Source organism: Lindgomyces ingoldianus (genome assembly GCF_010093535.1).
Source record: "Lindgomyces ingoldianus strain ATCC 200398 unplaced genomic scaffold BDR25scaffold_16, whole genome shotgun sequence".
Taxonomy (NCBI): domain Eukaryota; kingdom Fungi; phylum Ascomycota; class Dothideomycetes; order Pleosporales; family Lindgomycetaceae; genus Lindgomyces; species Lindgomyces ingoldianus.
This window is the reverse complement of record NW_022985177.1, coordinates 1082689-1101546: the sequence shown is the minus strand read 5'-3', so window position 1 is coordinate 1101546 and position 18858 is coordinate 1082689. Positions and strand designations below refer to the sequence as shown.

Here is an 18858-nt window from a genome sequence, read left to right as displayed (position 1 = left end):
GGCAACATGTTTCTAGTTCTATTGCTCTGTCTTTTCCTCTGTACAGAGGAAAAGGGGAATATCTAGATGTTCGCGCACAGAGGTTCGCGCACAAGCATCATGTGACATAGATACGTGATCCTGCTCGTGCGCGATAGTTTGTATCCAGGCCGTGACGCTGCTCCTGCGTACAGACACTAAAAACATTTACTTATTACTTTTAAAACAATTTTATTTTACATTAGAAAAAAAGGTGCACTATAACTCTTTTTAGTTATATTAGATATAAAAAAATATGAAAGATATAAAAATAAAGCATTTTACAGTTTTTTTATAATAAGAACTACATAGAGCTATTATCTTACAGCTAAATAAATATAGATAGGTAGTGCAATAGACATAATAGTAACTAACAAGCTATGTTGCTCTAGCTATTAGTAAATAAAGAATAGTAAAAGAAAAAAAAAGCGTGTATATAATAAATTTATGCCTTAGAAGTAGTAGCATAGCAGAATGTTAGAACTATAGGCTCTTAGGTAAATCCTAGGGAGAGGAGAGGAGATGTTACAACTGCTAGTTAGGCTAGAGGAACATGCAGGTCTTTAACCCTACAGAGGAAGAATAGTCTAATGCTAGTAAGGGCACAGCCCGCAGAGGTCACGTCACGTGATGCTCTAGGACAGGTATAGCGTACACTAGGCATTAGAAGAGTAGTCGCAGGATTTAGCGAGTGGTCGCAGTGGTCGCAGGCTTAGCTCTACAACCACACTTGGAATGTTGCGACCACCGCGACCACCCTTAAGTATATAGTCTTAACCTCCTACAACTAGTGGACGGTTGTGGTTATTCTTCACTTTAGGACACTATCCTAGGTATAGCAATATACTTAATATCCTTTCTAACAAGAAGCGTGTAAAAACAAGAAGCGTGTAAAGACTATTTTCTATTTATAATAGTATAAACACATTAGTTATCTTACTTCTTTATTACTCTTACACTCTTACCCCTTCTTTGCAACGCAAGGATTGTGCAGAAGACTGTACACCCTCTAAACACTGTTGTAAGTTAAAGCAATAGGAAAACGTACCTTTCTAAACCCCCTCTCCTCTTCTACCCATCCTACGGAAGACTAGTTACCGGCGGAAGGCACCTAGCAATAGGAAAGCCGAGGTAAGATATCGTAACACTCTCCTCCTCTCTGCTGTACGAACGTATTCAACATCTCACCCGTACAGGCCTTAAAATCGCCCAATCGTACAGTTCTACGCCTCGTTGGAAGCGCTGATTGGATTTGTGCTATAGTACTGGCATTCACGGCATATGCGGGAACCAACCAATATTGCATTCACCCTTTATGTTGGAGCCATTCTGAGGCATGCGTGTTCCCCCGTGGAATATTGGGAACATGATGAACGCTGGGTCGTTCTTACCACGTCAAATCTTAGCATGGGACCGGAAGGGGAAAGGCGGATACAACGCAGCCTAACTTACTGCACAGATGGCTGATTGAAGTTACTGGTCACATAGCTACACTTCTTGTCATCCTTAGGCCCGAAATTGGACACGTAGCAAGATGCACCAATCGGAACGGTGGATATCGGGGCGCCGTTCAGAGTTTTGTTGAAAGCGTTCCGTGCCAATCTAGAGGGCCAGTCTTCATCGCCCGGAAAGGTCTTACAAGCTTTTCTTTGCCGCTGTTCGTGTGCAATTTGGGGGTTATCGTCGAAGGAGAAGAGCCGAGAGTACGGCGCTGTTATTTCATCCTGCGTAATCGCGTCGAGAACGGCAGCAGTGAGTTGTATCGTCTCGCCTTTGAAGAGTGTTTCTGAGTTTGGTGACCTAGGTAATACCGGAGATCCTTGTGAAGGCATCAGAAGACAGCATAATACGACCCCGAACAAGGCCTGCGTAGGACGCAGCGTCATCTTGTAAAGCAACAGTACCTTCATGGCAAAATATTTCAGCACAGGCTTCTTATACGGTGTCATCTTTTCAATTTCTAAGCCGTGTAAATTTGAATTAGTTTAGCGTGTATTGTCGGTAGTTGAGTTTGCTTTCAGGGCGTAATGGGGCGAACGTAGATCGTGAGAGAACATGGATTTTGTCCAAATTCATTGACGGACCCGAAATTCGATACCCTAGTTAAAGGGTGAGATTTTGACTTACAATGCTAATGTTTAGCCGCCTCTACTGCTCTCGCGTTACATTTCGACATCACGTCCTATCATACCATTGTTCTGAAAGTTCACTATCAAGAGTAGCTAGAAAACCCCGCTAGAATAAATGTAGCGAAGGTGAAACGTATGCATCCCAACGATCTTAGGGTTCCTGCTGTGGTAAAGAAGAATTCTGGGTTTCTAAGAACAACGAAAAGACATGGAACCTAGATCTGGAAGCCAAGGGATCGTATGGCACGGCTTGCTAATTGCGTGGTACTGAGGAAGTTTTGGCTTTATTACTGTAGTCTTTCAGGGGGTATGAGTTATGAAAGAAGTGGTGTATTGTAGACTGAGGGTCCGAGGAGCTATGTGATTGATGATTTATGAGACCCCAAGCCCGAGGTTGATTGGGTAGCCCGTCGTGCAGCCCTCCAGCTTAACAATGACTAAGCGAGGATCCGGGATTCTTGTGCATATCGTGTCGATTAAATTAGAAAGCATAAAGGGAACCAATGTCGATGCATGATACTTATCGTTGCGTAAGAGTTCGCAAAGCATGAAGCTATTAATCGAACGAGGCTACAAATGTGGCTGCCCTATTAATAAGTGGGATGTAGCGTTTACTATCTGAGCACTACTTTGTTAAAGTTTTAATGGGAATTCCAGAAGAATGAAGTCAATTCTTAGAACTAATGCCCACTATTCGGATAGCGTTGTGAGGTCGGCGTCCTCATGTTGAAGATTAGGCCAGGCAAGTTTAGCCTAACCAATAAAACCTCACTCTCGTCCAACACAGAAATATGCTATCCTATCACCATCTAAGATGTCAAGCCCCGAGCGTACTTGTGTCACAGCATGAGGACGGAATTTGCGCTCTTCTAGTTACCGTCCTTGTTGCCTCTATAGCGATAAGCGAAGACTCTCCAAGACCCCAGTTGGTACTTAACATAGGTAGCGGGCGTCCTAAACCCCTGTGGAACGAATTTGTACATCTAGTTAGGTAGTCGTACATCTCGTTGTACATCTCGTTGTACACCCATTCAGTGCACGACTCTTATGTGTCGCTCGGATATTTCCGCGAGATGCACTTAACATGATTTGCGATCCTGGTGCCACACTAGGTTGTGTGTGATTCCTCTGATTCGCTGCTGCTTACCAATCTTGCAGCTTGCGCTGCGGGATTTGCAATCCGCCCCGAATTCGGGTGCAAGAAAGCGCGAAAGCTCGTACTAACAACTCCGAATCCACCGAGATGTGTATTTCGGTTTAGATAAAGTACGAAGGTTCGAAAGGATGAGTGGTGGATTATATACCGGAACCTGCCCCACGCTCACTAGTCTCTGGAGCCACCCCCGACGACCTGTAACATCTTATTCCTTTCTCAAATCCATCTACTTCACCCGTTTCTACTAGTTCACCCGTTTCCCACTAGGACCGCCATGGCCAACCTCGCCGCTGTCATCACAGCCGCCAAGACACCCATCAAGGTCCAAGAAGTCGAGATTGGCAAGCCGGGCCCACATGAACTTCTCGTCAAGAACGAAGTAATTGCGTTCAATCCGGTGGAGTTTAAAATTGCCAGGCTCGCTATTTTCCCAATCCAATACCCTGCTATCCTGGGCTCCTCCTTCGGCGGAACGGTCGAGGCTGTTGGATCCCAAGTTTCAAGCTTTAGGGTTGGGGACAAAGTCGCGGCGTCGAAGAACTTTAGCGCCGTCGGTACTCAATATGGTGCATATCAGAGATACACAGTAGTTGGGGAGGACACTACGAGCAAAGTACCGGAGGGTATCGACGTTGCGATTCCAACTAGCTTGCTTGGAAATTTGCCTACGATTGTCGCTCTATTCACCGGACGCGCTGGATTGGATAAGCCCAGTTTCGATGGACCCGTCTCCGCGAAGGACAAGAAGGTTTTGGTCTACGGTGGCTCGTCTAGCTTTGGGAGTCTTTCAGTGCAATACGTCAAGCAAGCAGGGTATACTGTCGTTACTACGTCCTCGCCGCCCCACTGGGACTTTGTCTCAAAGCTGGGTGCAGTAGCCGTCGTCGATCACAAGCAAGAGCATGGCGCTCTTGTTAAGGCCCTGGTGGCTGAAGGACCTTATGATCTTATTGTTGACTCCATCTCATTTCCAAACACAGTTGCGGTCACTGCAGAAGTTGTTGCTGCACAAGGCGGAGGAAAGCTTTACACCCTCCAACCTGCTTTTGGTCCAGAGACCCTGCCAGAGGGCGTAACCCGCGTATTTGAATCGTGGTCAAGCACTATGGATAATGATCTGCGATCCTGGGCGTTTACTACGTATCTTCCACAAGGTCTTTCTGGTGGGAAAATCATCCCTCTCCCTATTGAGAAGATCGAAGGTGGTCTAGATGGTGTTAGCGATGCCCTTGACAGGTTGCAGAAGGGTGTGAGCGGTGTGAAGCTGATTGTTGATCCCTGGGAATAAATCCAACGGAGTGTAATGAATACAGAAGTTTAAAGATTCGAATCTGCTTTGTGCCTTCGCAGCCTGAGGATCCGGATCAAGCGGAGACATCCAGCTGCACCTAAGTGCCTCCATGTGAAGCTCCGTTTACCTGAGCCATATCGAGCTATATCAGACTTGGTGTCTGCAGAGTGAAATAATCAGCCTATCCAGCATCTCGATTTCCATCCTCGGAAGGCTTCAAACCCTGCCGTTCCTTCCAGGCTGTAGGACACCACAGTGGAGTGTCGGATCACCTACAAAGGGCGGATGCAGCTTGGTGACAGCATTAATAGGAAATGGCGTTCTATCAGGGGTTACGAACGATTCTTGAGGGAAAATTGACAATGATCATGTTAACGTGGTCGAGGTTATGGAGGTCGTGGAGTTCAACAGGTGCACCGGCACGGGCCGGCAGACCCACCTCCAGACTGCTGACGCCAATTAGCATCCACATCACCTCAACCCAACTTTCTTTGTTGTAACGCGATCTCTAATGGTTTCGTCCAAAGCTGAAATAGAAACATACCACGTAATTCTAGATGCTTGCCATAGTGTACAGCGGACCAGTCCCGGATCGGTGCGCACACCTGAGGCAATTGTCCCTTGTGCCAAGCGCATTGAAACGGTCAACTCCCGCCGAGTCCCGCTTCTGAAACAGCTCCACGAAGATCAACGGGGGAGATCGCTCTCATAGTCGGTGTCAAAGTCACACCAAGCGCTCTTTTAAGCTTCTAAAAGCGACTGCCAAGCATGATGGAAGCATTTCGCCCAGGCGGTTCAGACGCCAAGCCTCAGTTGCTGAAACTGGTCTCCTGGAGTTTTTGAGAATATATTATCTGAGGGAGAGCTGCCGTGGGAAATGAAAATCTCTCCATGGAAGCCGATTACCTCCTTAAAATGCCATTCATGAATAAAGGTGTCTCGACGCTGGGACATACGTTCAGGTAAGTGGTATCCATCTGCCGCATCCAGGACTGTTCGCTAATACGAATCAGGAACTTCGACCAGGCGATTCTCACGATCAAGGTGGGCAAGGGAGAGCATCCCGAGTCTTTCAGCTGTCATCGAGAGCTACTACGTCGGTGCTCGGGCTACTTCGATCGCTACTTTCAAGCGCAGGGCACGTCGCCTTACAAAAATGGAGATTCTAGCCTGGAGCTTGAAGACACACACCCGGATGTCTTTGATGCATTCATGATATGGCTGTATACCGGCGAGATACCGCACCATCTCATTGAAGGGAGGAAGGAGGAGCCGGTTGTTGTTAATGGTAACCACGTGAATGGTAACCATGTGAATGGTAACCATGACACGGATGGCGCATCGACCCCTGATCAAAAGGGCGATGATGATGTCGATACGGTTTCCTGGGGCATCACGCTCGACAACGACGATACGGTCGTTTCAGACCAGCAGAACGGCGATGCATCCGCATCCGAAAGTGGCGCCGAAAAGGTGCCCGGCGAGGGCGAAAGCGAAAAAAGCGTCCCGTTGCCTCCAACCCGATCCACTGTCGAGAAACCAGAGGCCCCGAAAGAAACTCTATGCCCATGCTGCTCCCGGTCTTACAAATGGCGAAGCCTAGAAGGCTTTCTCCAACGGCGCTTCATCTCGCTCTACATCTTCGCTAATCGCTACGAGATCCCTAGCCTCCGCCGCGCTGTCACAATCGCGTGGCAAACGAACGAAGAGATTCTGCAGTCGATGCCTGATCACAGCAATGTTATCGCAGCGTATGAAAGTTTACCACCGAATTCTGCGCTCTGTAGATACTTCCTAGATATGTATAGTGTGTACTGGAACCCGGAAAAGGACGACGAGCAAATGATCGCACTGCGCCCACAGCTGCCACAAGCGTTCTTGTTTGAGCTGGCTACGACACTAGCTAGAGGCGAGCGACCAAAGATAGAAAAGGAATGGTGCGAGTTCCATGAGCATGAGGACGAAGCAGAGAAGAAAGTCTGCCACGATGAGTTAATGAAGGATCCAGTTTGTGCTAAAGCATTGAAGAAGATCCGGGATAGTAAGAGTTGGAAAGGGCTTGTCCTAAAGAAAGGAAAGCGATAAATACACCAGATACCAAATTGATTTCATTTGTGCATTGCCGTATCATGTAGTTGTGTGGTTGATACATCTCGCACAATCTGGAAGTAGAGGGAAACAACTCTCTGCCTGTATAATCTAGGATGTGTTTTAATCTTAGCCCGCCCTTCCGAAGACACGAAACCTTGCAGCAGATCAAAGTATCCCAATTGATAACGGGTCCGGTAACCCAGGTCGAATCAGTCAGTTTCCGAGGGACGTTAGATCGAGCTCGTATTCAACCTATTGGATGGAGCTGCGCCTCGTTGAGGTGTATGCCGATATATCGGGCTTCACTCCCACGAAAAGCGAGGCTTGAAATGTTCGACTGTTGCTTACGACGGCAATGGCGCGATCTAGAGTACCAAAAATACTAGCTATCATTCAGGTCGTATTGCGAGTAGCCGCGCTCGCAACGAGTATCACGCTGCTTTCATACGTAGCAAAATTGAGCATACAGTGGGGTAAAACGTTCAATGGCGCCTTTTCTGTGGTATGTACATTTGCGGTAAAGATGGAAAGAAACATTACTGAGTCCATGCAGGCTCCTTTTGCAATTGTACTCGACGTCGCTGAAATCGCCGGCCTCTTGGATGCAAGTCGACGGATACCACGGACTGAGCCAATATGCCTCTGCTTCGGAAACGTTATCCTTCTTGGGATAGGCATCTACGGAGGTATTGAGTTCCTATTTGACGATTTCGACCGTGCAGACGACCCGGATGGTATGAAACTCCATTCTTACGAGAAACCAAAGTTCACTGCGCTTTGGCTCTTCGTTTGTGTGCTGTAAGTCTCGAGACAGGGTTGAAGGTTACACTTTCTGATCAGGCAGGTGCTGGCGATTCGTTCTTTTGATCTGGGAGTGCGTCGATTGCTGCAGACGTGGAAGCGCTGCGCCAAGTAGTCGTCTGACGCCTGTTGCTGGTGCATCGGCGAACTTTTACAACCAGCGAGATCACCAAAGGAACATCTGTCAAGGGCGTACACCGTCGATAGGAGGCGGAACTGGGAATGTCCCGCTTGTGCCAGTAACTAAGCTGAGTTCTAAAGCACAGAAGACGGCTGACGGACATATCCCGGACCTGAGCGAACAGGCCCCTGGGCTATCTGAAAGAGACATGCAGATGCCATCCTGAAGGAGTCGTAATGGCCCAGGAACACAGGGAGACTAATACGTAATCTATAATGGCAAGAGTGACCCGAGGAAGCTAGCAGTGCACGGGGAGATGTACGAGCTATGGTTGGGGCGGACTGGACTAGCTAGATCAGAGCAAACTGATGAACAGAAGGTACGTCGAGGCAAGATATGTTATCGATAAGAAATGATCACGTGATAACGCGTTTGCCGAAGTCAGCCATGGTGCAGACGGCTTCATCGCCTCAATTCGACACCCATAGAATAACCCGGCATATCTAGCGTTCCTACTTCCTCATAATGTCCTTCCGTCTAAGCTCCCATCCAGCCTCATTTAAAGCTGTTTCTTATATATGAGATAGTATTCTCCTCATTTCAAATACGGCGAAGGATTCCTTGGCAGTAATTTACAACACTTCTCGGAGCCTGCTTCACTGTGATGTTTCCTTATCGCGAGAGGCCCTGAGGTGTTACCCACCTTCTTTCCCCCATCCTGTATTGCTATGTTGCGCCTTCTATTCCTCGCGTTTCGTGTCCTCACTGTGCTCGCTGAGGACAGCATCATCATCCCGGCGACCATTACGGCCGGCGTCGAGTTTCCCGTGTCCATCATCTTCGACTTTAGCCAGCCTGGCCCAGCGTACAGACCTTGGAAGAATTGGCGCCTGTATCTTGGAGATGACAAAGAGTACGGGCACTTGTACCCAATTTGCAAGTTTGATGCTTTTCCTCTCCCCTCCCTGGGCTTGGGTGATGGTGCAGCGGAAGACAGATGTATTGATGTGGAGCCTCTAGGGCAGTCATGGTATCTAGGGAGGTACAGGCGCTACTAGGTAGTGGCTTGGCCTGGTTATAATCGAGAAATGCTAATGAAATTGTGCGCACTAGGTTTTCTTAGCGACCACATACCCCTTAATGTAACGTCGGCAAACGTAATCATACCAAAAGATGCAGGGCCAGACGGGAATACATATCAAGTCCAAATGCACACAACCAACGACACGTTCCTACCAGCCGGTCTTGGCTGGTCGGAACACTTTGAGCTAGATGGCAGCGATGTCAAGGCATGGTCACCGCAAGAGCAAATGGGTCCCGAATCAATTTGGGATGCGATACCGTGTTCTGCTATGCAATGCAATCGAAAATGCAAGGAGCGGTGGTTTGCGACGTCAACTGGGCTAGGCTGGACGAACCAGGACTATTGCGAGTGCGTGGCCGGATGTTCTGGCGTTGTAACCGAAAATCCATACTATGGGGGCGGTGATGGATGTGGTTGGGAGTGGAGATGGATGAAATCCACCTCCATTCCATTTTCTGATACGGCAACGGAGGAAACGACGACCACAGACACCGCGCAATCCCGCGGCCGCTCTAGTATTCGCACAAGTAGCGAAATCCCTTCGCGACCCACCACTGCAATAACCCCAGGACCCGCTTCCGTCGTAATGACGACTGCTATCCCCCCTAGTTCAATGTCTGAGGGTACCCGACTTGGGGCTGCATCTGCTATACCGCCCGTTGCCCTCGCTATACTGCTTTTTCTGACATAGATACCACAACAACAACTTGTTACCTAACGTGGAGCATAAGAAGTGGATAATTTAGGGCAGCGGTTGGCCTCCCGTGGGCGTTCTCCCTAGTTCCAGCAAGAGATCTAATAGGTAGACCACACCCTCGTAATGTTGGACGTGATGTGATATTATGCAGTACTCTCTAGGATAATTTCAGCAGCGTACGTACTTGGACATGCGGGTGGGGGTGGGTAAGGTCGTGGTGAATTATCATGTACACTTCCAGCCCATCGCCTATCCGGCTACAATATTAGTAACGAATAACTAAAGAGTCAATCTGCAACATATAGGCTTAGTAGCGAATCGAGTGTCCACCACCCTCTCTCTCTCGCCCTTAGGGAGATCCCGCAGAGCTCTAGCCTTGGCCTTGTCGCCCCAGGTGTACAAGATCTTGATTCCAATTGAGAGCGCGATATTAGCTGAGCACAATCCCACCAACGCCCTGTTGCTGGTGTAGTCTGGGATGGCCCGGGGCTAAAGTTCCTACTGAGCATAGTTTACTCCCAGTACAGCTTGTCCCTTCGCGATAGTCGTTGGCAGCAATGATACTCCCAACTTGGTAGTATGTGGTGTAAACAGCTGCGCTTACCGATCTTGCACCAACCGGCTTTGAGTCCTTCGATGCCGTGCCGATCGGGATGGAATGCGCGCACAAGATCCCGTTCATGTCCGCGAACATGATATACCGGACCCACGGACTAGCGTTCTCCAGGATAGAAACCAAGACGGTTAAGAGCGGTAAGATCCTAGCTTGGCTGAGAGGTGCGACGAGTGAATGTTCGTTAAGTTTCTCAGAAAGCCAACCCAAAAACACGGTGTTGAATGCGAAAATAATATAGCCCAGGATTGCGAGCGTGCTAGCTCCAAAAGCAGTAACTGAGACTGCCCAAGATGAGAGAGCGATATGTGGAGATTGGCTGGAAAGAATGTAGGCGGCGATTCCCAACGCCATGCATCGATTAATCGCCCAAATCCGTGCCAGGAAAAACTTGGAAATCTCCTTGCTGGATATACCAGCCGGAGGTCAGCCTTTGTAAGATCTTTAATATAACTTTAAGGCTGATGACCTGACAGTTATCATACCACCTTCATTTAGGTGCTCGAACAATAAAATTAAAGAGACTTTATTTCCTGAGTCTACCACTTGTTCCTGTCGTCTGGACGCTTGAATGCAAGGGCACCTTCGGTGACTAATACCGGCATGACAAGCCAAGAGATGCAGCCGACAACTGCACCTAAAATGGGATAACAGTCTAGAATATAGATAGGCGAACTCGGAGATCATTCATCTTGAAAAAAAAGGACATGTGTGGGGCCGTTTCAGGGGTATAGCCGCTTTGGGCGAAGCCGATCGCTGAAACCAGGGCGCAGAAGCTAGTCCTACCTGATATCGCGGCCAGGAAAGTACACAGAGCCCCCCAGAGGTTGGTCGTTGCAGGTATGTGCATGAATCAGCTGGCCTTCTTGCTGACAAGACCTCTAGAAGAGCCCCACAGCAAGGAAGCAAATGAGGAATATGGCTTTGCCAGTGCTATAGTCACTGGGGAAGAGCTAGAATTGGCCACTGTTCATGCGAGTAGAGAGTCTACTTGGCGTTGACTTCGATGTCATCGGGCTGATATCTCGTCAGTCGATTCCTAATTTCTCGAGGTCGGCGATACCTCACCACGTTATCAGAAATCGCGAGATCGACGTTCCATTTCACCAGGTCAAATCTCAAGAGCACGGCCAATACGCAAAGCATAATACGCTAGCCCAACTATGAATCCGGCTTTCACTCATCGGACTCCATTATCGAAAGAGTTGTTTCAAATCAAAGCACTAGGAAGGCGTGTTGATTTCATCACTGGGGGTTACCTGCTATGGAGAGGTTCGCCCTGGAGCGGCGAGTTCAGCATCGGGTTGAATCTGTCTCTACCTTTATATTAGGCGAGCAGCGCACAAGGTCCGAGAATGCGTGAGACGAGACGGGGTCGTACTAGCGGGAAGATAGTTGGATGTCATAAACGTCGAGGATGCGGACGGAGGGTGAGGTGGAGGCGGAAATCCGCGCTTCGACGCGCTTCTTTTCGGTCCGAGTGGATACGGTCAATGATTCGATATATAATCTAGTCAATTTCACGAAGGGTAGGTAAACGATTCAAAAAAAAAAAAGTGCTTTGATATTCATGCGCTCCTGTGATCCTGATGCATACCCGTCCCATGGCTCACCATCTCCCACTATTGCAGATGAAGGAATGGTCGACCATAACGGTGGGTACTAGAATTCGCGATAGCTATCGTTCTGTCACATAACTAGAGTCAAGTTTTTGAAAACTAAATGAACGTAATCCGGTATGTATTCCACTAAGGTCTCTTGCTAGCTTACCTGTTCGGCGATCGTAATCAGCCTTTTATGGAAGGGTGTTTGGTACTGTGGGTTCTCGCTGCTTGAGATAGCTAAGAGACGTCGCCTTTCTCGCGATGAGGAAAGGTGGGTCTTAGTTCCGAGGAAATATTGGTCTTTATTTGCCATATTATTGGACAGGTTTTGTGTATATGCGGGTGACCTTGATAAGTCCTTGGAATTACTAACGAGAATCCCCGACTTCCTATCACTTAGCTTGGAATCTATCAGGCGCGTTTTAGGACAGAGGTTTGCATCTTGCCGACGTACTCTGATTCTAGAAATGCCTAAACGCATCTAACCTACAGTCTGAATGTTCCCCGGTGAATGCGAATATGTCCTAGAGAATGAACAATACACAAAAAAACCCCACCCAGAAATCACCACACCTTGCGTCCAATTTCCCCTAGGCCAAAGTAATAACAGGTCCACCGAATTAGCGGGTACTACGTAAACCTACGTTGTAGGCAAACAAGCTAGCAAGAATTCCAATCGCAGCAATTGCGACGGATGCAGCAAAGGAATACCGGATGCCATCAGAATGCACCAATCGAGCCTTTGACGAGACTCCGGATATCTTGTTCTCGGTATTGAGAATTATCGCGGGTTCAGGTATGATTGGACTAGTGTTCCTAACGAAGATCCGGCTATTGTGGCGCTTGAGAATGAGGAGGGGACTGCGATTTATGTGTCTTGGAATGGGGATACTGAGACCAAGATTTGGCGGCTGTATGCTATCACTGGCGGGTTTGGGGCCAGAGGCTATCTGGGCTAGGCTGAACGCACAAGCTTTGAGACAAGACTAGAGTTACCGAATAAGTCGGTGATGCATGTTGTCGCTGAGGCGGTTGATGCGAAGGGGAAGGCGTTGAGGTCGACAGGTGTTGCGAAGCCGGAGGCGGAGAGTTTCCTTGCGAAGGCTGGCGCTAAGAGTAAGCAATTTAAGGCATAGGGCGAGTGACTACATTAGATGGAGCTTTGAATGAGCCTTGCTCAAAATCTATATCCCAATCGTAGTTGGACGTTGAAAGGTGGGTTTGTGGCATTTGCCGGCATGAGATCAAAACTAAGTGGGGAGCAGGCCAAAACGGGATAGGAACGACAGACAAATTGCGATTAGTTTGCACGTTCTCTATTCTCTGTGGGCGTAGCGGAGCCGCCATTTTTCCAATACCATTTATTTATATTGCATATATTATTACATAACACGGAGCAGAATCATGATAGGTTTGTTGATACCTGTCGACTGCCTGTGCTTTATGCATATGCCAGCCTCTCTTTTGACCACCCTGGCCTCAGATGTTCTGAATCAAATCGAGCATCCCAGCTGCTACCAACCACATACTGGGTCTCCCAATTCACAGTGATTTGTGCCCCCTCTTCGGATTGCGCCCACACACTCAAACCAATTGTATTATCACCAGCATAGTTCAGGACTCCCGGTGGAACAGGGAACCTGGTTTCTTTCCCAACCCATGGATTGAATCGCGCATATTGGTACCCGTTGACGAAGAGCTGAGCACGCACTTTCTTCGAACCCAAGGCGCCTAGCACGAACGCAATGGAAACATCCAGGCCCTTCGGGATATCCAAGGGAAGTACTGTACGATAAAATTGAATGCCTGGGCCCTTGAACCCTTCCGAAGGAGAGCTGGAATTCCATTCGGAGTCGCTAAACCCCGGAAGGTGCCAGCCAAGTCTTTCCGCGGTGAGTCCACCTTCGGCTAGTGGGCCTCGCACCGGATCGAGCTGGACATCATCTCCCCCGGCAGTACCAGCGATCTTCCACTTGCTAAACGACGCCCCACCTCGAAGGCTTGCACCTAGAATCCCACGCGGTTGCGTCGCTGCCGCGCGGAGGTCATGGCCCATGTTGTCTTGTGCAACAAGGATGACATTAGTGCCATTGGCATGCACCGTGGCGTTCCCGAAGGAAAGTGTTAGATTTCCAGATCCGATGGAGGAGCTCCCGAGGTAGGAGCCCAGGAAATCTCCATTTAGCCAAGCGCTCCAACCGAAGGCCATTCCGCCCTGAACCGCGAGGTTGACTCCTGTTGCGGGACCATTGAAGTAGCCGCGAAATAAGTGGAAGCTATTATGAAAGCCATAATCGTCAACATAGAGCACCGGCAATGTATCCGGCTTCGTAGGATTAGGTGTAGTGAGATGATTTGCTTCTACCCAGGCAATTCCATCATCGTCATAGTTTAAAGACCTTTCGGGGAGCGTGTCATGTACCTTCCAAGGGCCGAGTTTGGGTAGATGGATTGTTTGGCTGACACTAGGAATTTGCGCTTTTAGGGTTCCATATGCCGTTCGAGTTGTACGCAGCTTCATGCCGTTCCATGATAATGAGTTAATGCTTTGAGATGCGAAGACCTCGATAGCCGTGGTATTCGCGACATCACCTTTGATTGCCAGAACCTTGCCTTCGAGGCTTACACCGCGGACGAGATACGGCCCTTGCACAAGGACTATAACTTGTTAACAGTTCCTAACTGACTAGGGGTTCTGACTCGTACCTGATTTATACACTGAAGCAAAGGGGTCATTGGATAAGTTTGGCGCCCAAAACTGATATCCCGTGGTCTTGTCCGCCACAACCACCGTCAAGCCATTGTCGAAGCTCACCATTGTCATGCCTGCGATTTGGGACAGGCTAGCAATGATGCCGTGATCATCTTGGTAAAATGTGGCGTTCGAATTGGTCTTCGTTACAACAGAACCTCGTTTGGCACCTTTGGCGTGAAATTCGACTGACTCCCCATTCCCAGCCCAGAGCACGACAATTGGCTGGCCATCAACAATTACGTAGGTAAGAACTTCAGCAGTGGAGTATGTGAGTATCTGTCGACCCAGAGCGAAGTCGGTTACCAAAATTTTCGACTGGTGACCGTTCAAGACAATTGACCCACCTCGTTGGGGGATGGTTAGATTTCCAATTGAAGTGCTAACATAGAGCTTGAAAGACTCTCGAGTAGACGATGGCGAGTATGAGTGAATGGTGACGTAGAATGCAGAGCTAGTAGTAGGGTTGCGCAGCTCGCTGGCCATAACAGCAACATTGTTTGTGTAGCTGGTGCTATTACCGAGTCGAATCGTTTCCGTCAGATCCTTCGCAACACGGGTGAACATGGCTAGATTCTTCGTTTCGTAGAATTTAGATCCAATGAATCGATCCTCGCTAATAGGAGCAGAGTAATCGTAGCTCGTTGCGGTTACGGGGGCCGCCAGGGCACCCCAATTAGTGCCTCCATACATCATGTACAAGCTCACAGCCGTTACGCGTTGAGATATGAGATTCCGATAGAACCTGGAATCTTTGAGCCCTCCATCTCGAATCAGAAGGGCTTTCAGACTTACAGATTAGAGAATTCAGCCCCGATATCGCCTGGACATCCACCCTCGGGCCCACCCCAGGGGTTATACGAACCGCCCTGGAACTCCGGGAAGAAGTTCGGTTGAGTCGAAGAGGCTTCAAAGAAGTGATCGTAGTAGTTCATGACCTGATACGCGACATATTCACCGTTTGTTCCAGTACATTCATCCAGATTACAACTCCAGCACTACTCACAAGAATTAGCACATTCACTCTCCGCAACGAAAGATTTTAAATCCCACTCACAGAAGGGTAGCTGTCCAGGCCAGCAACATCAACATCTCCAGTGGCATTAGGGGCGAAATCCTTTGACCAACTACGTGAGTACATATTTGGGTCGTTGTGAATCAGTGGAATGTCCACTCCATTCGCACGAGCAGTAGACTCAAGCGCGGCCATATATCTTTCAGCTGGTTGGTTTGAAATTTTCTTCGTAGGATCTCCTTTCCACTGCTCACCATACTCATTCTCAATTTGGTACACGAGGACATTTCCCCCATTGGTCACAAGATGTTGGCTGGTAATGGCGGAATAGTTGGAAAAGTAAGGGTCCCATGCAGCTGCATATCTCGGATCGTCATTGCGGAGCTCTCCATACGCGCCGGTTGTCAACCACAGCGGAAACCCCCCGGCGTTTGATTCCGCATTAACATAGGGACCAGGCCTGACAATGATATACAGGCCGATCCTTTTCGCAATTTCGAATAGTGGGGTGAAATCGTGGGCACCATTGGTGAAATCCAATGTGTGATTGTTCCAGCTGTGATAACCCCAGTGCCCGTAGAACGCGAATGCTGTAAAACCGGCCGCCTTAATCTTCTCGAGGAGATCTTCCCAGACCTCAGGGACTGGGATGCGCCAATAGTGTAGTTCACCAGAGAAAACGAAAAGTCGTTGACCATTGATCTTGAAGCTATAGTGATCCCATTGGACGACTTCGTTCAAGCTGTTGTCATGAAGGGGCCATTTGGTTGGGGAGGTATACTGGGCGTCAACTTGAACACTCCACTGAGGGGATATTGATGAAAGAAAGGGCAATAGAGAGCCCAGTAAGATGCCCGCCTTCATATTGGACGATGGGTGGAATGAATGATGCAGGGAGATTCGCTTCTTTCAAAAGTACTTGTACCTGCGCAAAGAGCCCTAGAACGTAACAAATTGATATGGGCGAATTGCATGCATATCAATAGTAGATCACTAGAAATGTTGATTAAAATCGCTTCTGCGGGGTACAAAAAGGCACATGAGGCCCACAATGGTGGAATTGCGACTAGGTAATGGCCGACCATCAGCCGGGAAAATTCAACGGGCAGATTGACTCGGTGGAGTGTTGCGCCGAACACCCGGATGGTAGCGCGAACACCAACTGTTTATTGGTTCTCCGCGAAGCCAGGACTGGGAGAACATGATAGTTTGCGATGGACGATAGGTGTTTGGATAACATTCGGGATGGAGATGGAGGGAGGGATCGATGGGGATTGTCCTGCAAGTCGTGAGACGTACTAAATTTCATCAGCTGACGCACAGTCTCGCCGAGCGCACGCACACACGAGATTTTGCTAATTTTTAACATTATAACGTACCCCACAGGCGAGGTGCTCACACACCCAAGTTGCTTACTTTTGCTAAGACCACATCACAACGCACTCTATTATAGCGTATAACAACCTGTTCTAGCACTATATAGTATAGTACAGCCTAGAGCATTATTTAGAGACTACTTCTACTTCTTACTTAACGTACTTTACAGGCAAGTTGCTTACACACTTAAGTTACTTACTTTTACTAAAACCCTACTAAACTACTTTTTTTATACTAATGCATTTCTAACAACACTACTTAGATGTGCTAAAAGAATATTAAATATAGCTTATACTTTAAGCTTTTAAATAAAATATAAAACTTTTAAAAAAATATGCTATAGCTATATATAAAGTCTCTTAAAAAATAATAAATAACTATAGCACTAAATAACTTTTATAAGCTAATTTTATAGCTAACTTATAAAAGCTAAGTAATAATAAAAAGTAAGTAATTATTAAAACTATACTTAAGCTATATACATAAAAATTTTTCTTTTAAATAGTATTTATAGCTAATATAGCTAATTTTTTACATGCTAAGTATAATTTAGGCTATATTAGCATAAACTAGCTTAGTATGTTTAGAAAGTATTATTTAAAGCTTAAAGTAATATATAAGTGTAGTATAACTATAAAAAAATATTAAAGCTAAGTATAGCATCTAAGATAATAATATATATAACTTTAGTAAAATAAGCTTTATTATAAGCTAGTTTATGCTAACATAGCCTAAATTATACTTAGTGTGTAAAAAATTAGCTATATTAGCTATAACTACTATTTAAAGAAATTTTTTTTATATATATAGCTTAAGTATAGTCTTAATAATTACTTACTTTTTATTATTACTTAGCCTTTATAAGTTAGCTATAGAATTAGCTTATAAAAGTTATTTAGTGCTATAGTTATTTATTATTTTTTAAAAAACTTTATATATAGCTATAGCATATTTTTTAAAAAGTTATATATTTTATTTAAAAGCTTAGAGTATAAGCTATATCTAATATTTTTTTTAGCATATTTAAGTAGTGTTGTTAGAAATGCATTAGTGTAAAAAGAGTAGTTTAGTAGAGTTTTAGTAAAAGTAAGTAACTTAGGTGTGTAAGCAACTTGCCTGTAAAGTACGTTACACATTTATATATTATACCTAGTCTAATTGCACTGTCTGCAGCGCTTTTAAAATAGCTTACCTACCTAAGCTTACACTTACTTCTTTGCTTTTTTTTATTACTGTGTGCTTTAAACTTTTGTAAACTTATAAAGTGTAAGCTTTTTTAAAACTATTAAAGCTTGTTTTACTTTAACTTACTTTTTTTATATAATTTATATTATAACTATAGTAGCTTTACTACTTAGACCTTAGTAATTTTTTATTATAATAATACTAGCTAATATATAATTATTACAAATTTTTTAATACCTTTTTTAATACTTTAACTATAAAAGTTAGTAAGCAATTTATATACTTTAAAATTTTTATTTTTAATATTAATTATAACATACACTATAGACAAGTTGCTTATACACCTAAGTTGCTTACTTTTACTAAGACTCTACTAAACTACTTATTTTACACTAATATATTGTTACAGTCTACAGTTAGACTAGCGTAACCCCACCAGCAGTGCTCCACAATCTAACTAGGTTGGGACAGGGCTCGCTTACAGACTAACTAGAGGGCATGGAAGCAGCGCACCTACTAGCAGTCACAGAGGAATGCGTTGTCTAGTAGAGAAACAAGCTGCGTATTAAAGGGAGCTTAAAAGAGCTTAAGGAGCTTTTCTTAGTAAGCTTCTATAAACTCCTCTAACTCCCCTTAGCACTCTAGCATATGTATATAGTTTCTATATTAAACAACCTTTAAAAAGTGTGTTTAATGTTTAGTTTATTTTTTACATAAACTAAGTAGCATTTAGCTTTATAAAGAGCTATAATACTATTTATATATCTTATACTATATATACTTTTAACTTTGTTTAAAAGAACTGTTTAACCTAGCTTTTTTACTGCTACATTAAAGGTAAACTATAATCTAGTCTCCCTATCCTCCTTTATTAGCCTAATAGCCTGTACGTAGGACTGTACACCCTACTAGATTAGCCCCTAC

At 46.1% G+C, this 18858-nt stretch overlaps 7 protein-coding genes across 7 annotated transcripts; 3 read left to right on the top strand and 4 right to left on the bottom strand.

Moving 5' to 3' along the window:
* Nucleotides 1-1027: 1027 nt before the first annotated feature.
* On the bottom strand, nucleotides 1028-1904 carry BDR25DRAFT_314484 (uncharacterized protein; the record flags this gene model as incomplete). Its single annotated transcript, XM_033691456.1, has 2 exons — nucleotides 1028-1034; nucleotides 1471-1904. 2 exons carry the CDS (start codon nucleotides 1902-1904, stop codon nucleotides 1028-1030), a joined length of 441 nt encoding a protein of 146 aa, XP_033547660.1.
* Nucleotides 1905-1998: 94 nt separating this feature from the next.
* On the bottom strand, nucleotides 1999-2696 carry BDR25DRAFT_355308 (uncharacterized protein; the record flags this gene model as incomplete). Its single annotated transcript, XM_033695436.1, has 5 exons — nucleotides 1999-2117; nucleotides 2198-2227; nucleotides 2281-2362; nucleotides 2416-2487; nucleotides 2529-2696. 5 exons carry the CDS (start codon nucleotides 2694-2696, stop codon nucleotides 1999-2001), a joined length of 471 nt encoding a protein of 156 aa, XP_033547659.1.
* Nucleotides 2697-3421: 725 nt separating this feature from the next.
* BDR25DRAFT_303780 (alcohol dehydrogenase GroES-like domain-containing protein) lies at nucleotides 3422-5001 on the top strand. The gene has a single exon (XM_033690077.1). It carries the CDS (start codon nucleotides 3578-3580, stop codon nucleotides 4589-4591), a length of 1014 nt encoding a protein of 337 aa, XP_033547658.1. The 5' UTR covers nucleotides 3422-3577; the 3' UTR covers nucleotides 4592-5001.
* Nucleotides 5002-5509: 508 nt separating this feature from the next.
* BDR25DRAFT_334361 (uncharacterized protein) lies at nucleotides 5510-6679 on the top strand (the record flags this gene model as incomplete). The annotated part of the gene is made up of 2 exons (XM_033692923.1): nucleotides 5510-5556; nucleotides 5608-6679. The coding sequence occupies 2 exons, from the start codon at nucleotides 5510-5512 to the stop codon at nucleotides 6677-6679; spliced, it is 1119 nt and encodes a 372-aa protein (XP_033547657.1).
* Nucleotides 6680-8335: 1656 nt separating this feature from the next.
* Nucleotides 8336-9382, top strand: BDR25DRAFT_314480 (uncharacterized protein; the record flags this gene model as incomplete). The annotated part of the gene is made up of 2 exons (XM_033691455.1): nucleotides 8336-8649; nucleotides 8731-9382. 2 exons carry the CDS (start codon nucleotides 8336-8338, stop codon nucleotides 9380-9382), a joined length of 966 nt encoding a protein of 321 aa, XP_033547656.1.
* Nucleotides 9383-9727: 345 nt separating this feature from the next.
* On the bottom strand, nucleotides 9728-10277 carry BDR25DRAFT_164004 (uncharacterized protein; the record flags this gene model as incomplete). The annotated part of the gene is made up of 2 exons (XM_033684074.1): nucleotides 9728-9861; nucleotides 9905-10277. Coding segments are annotated over 2 exons (507 nt in total), but the record flags the coding sequence as incomplete, so codon positions are not given.
* A 2769-nt stretch (nucleotides 10278-13046) lies between these two features.
* Nucleotides 13047-16605, bottom strand: BDR25DRAFT_261998 (uncharacterized protein; the record flags this gene model as incomplete). Its single annotated transcript, XM_033686740.1, has 4 exons — nucleotides 15415-16605; nucleotides 15153-15355; nucleotides 14312-15102; nucleotides 13047-14263 (listed from the first exon to the last, which is right to left on the bottom strand). Exons 1-4 carry the CDS (start codon nucleotides 16234-16236, stop codon nucleotides 13047-13049), a joined length of 3033 nt encoding a protein of 1010 aa, XP_033547654.1. The 5' UTR covers nucleotides 16237-16605.
* Nucleotides 16606-18858: the final 2253 nt, after the last annotated feature.

Bases quoted from the DNA above. Each gene is read 5' to 3' on its own strand.
- BDR25DRAFT_303780 (XM_033690077.1), top strand. From the start codon at position 3,578: ATGGCCAACCTCGCCGCTGTCATCACAGCCGCCAAGACACCCATCAAG.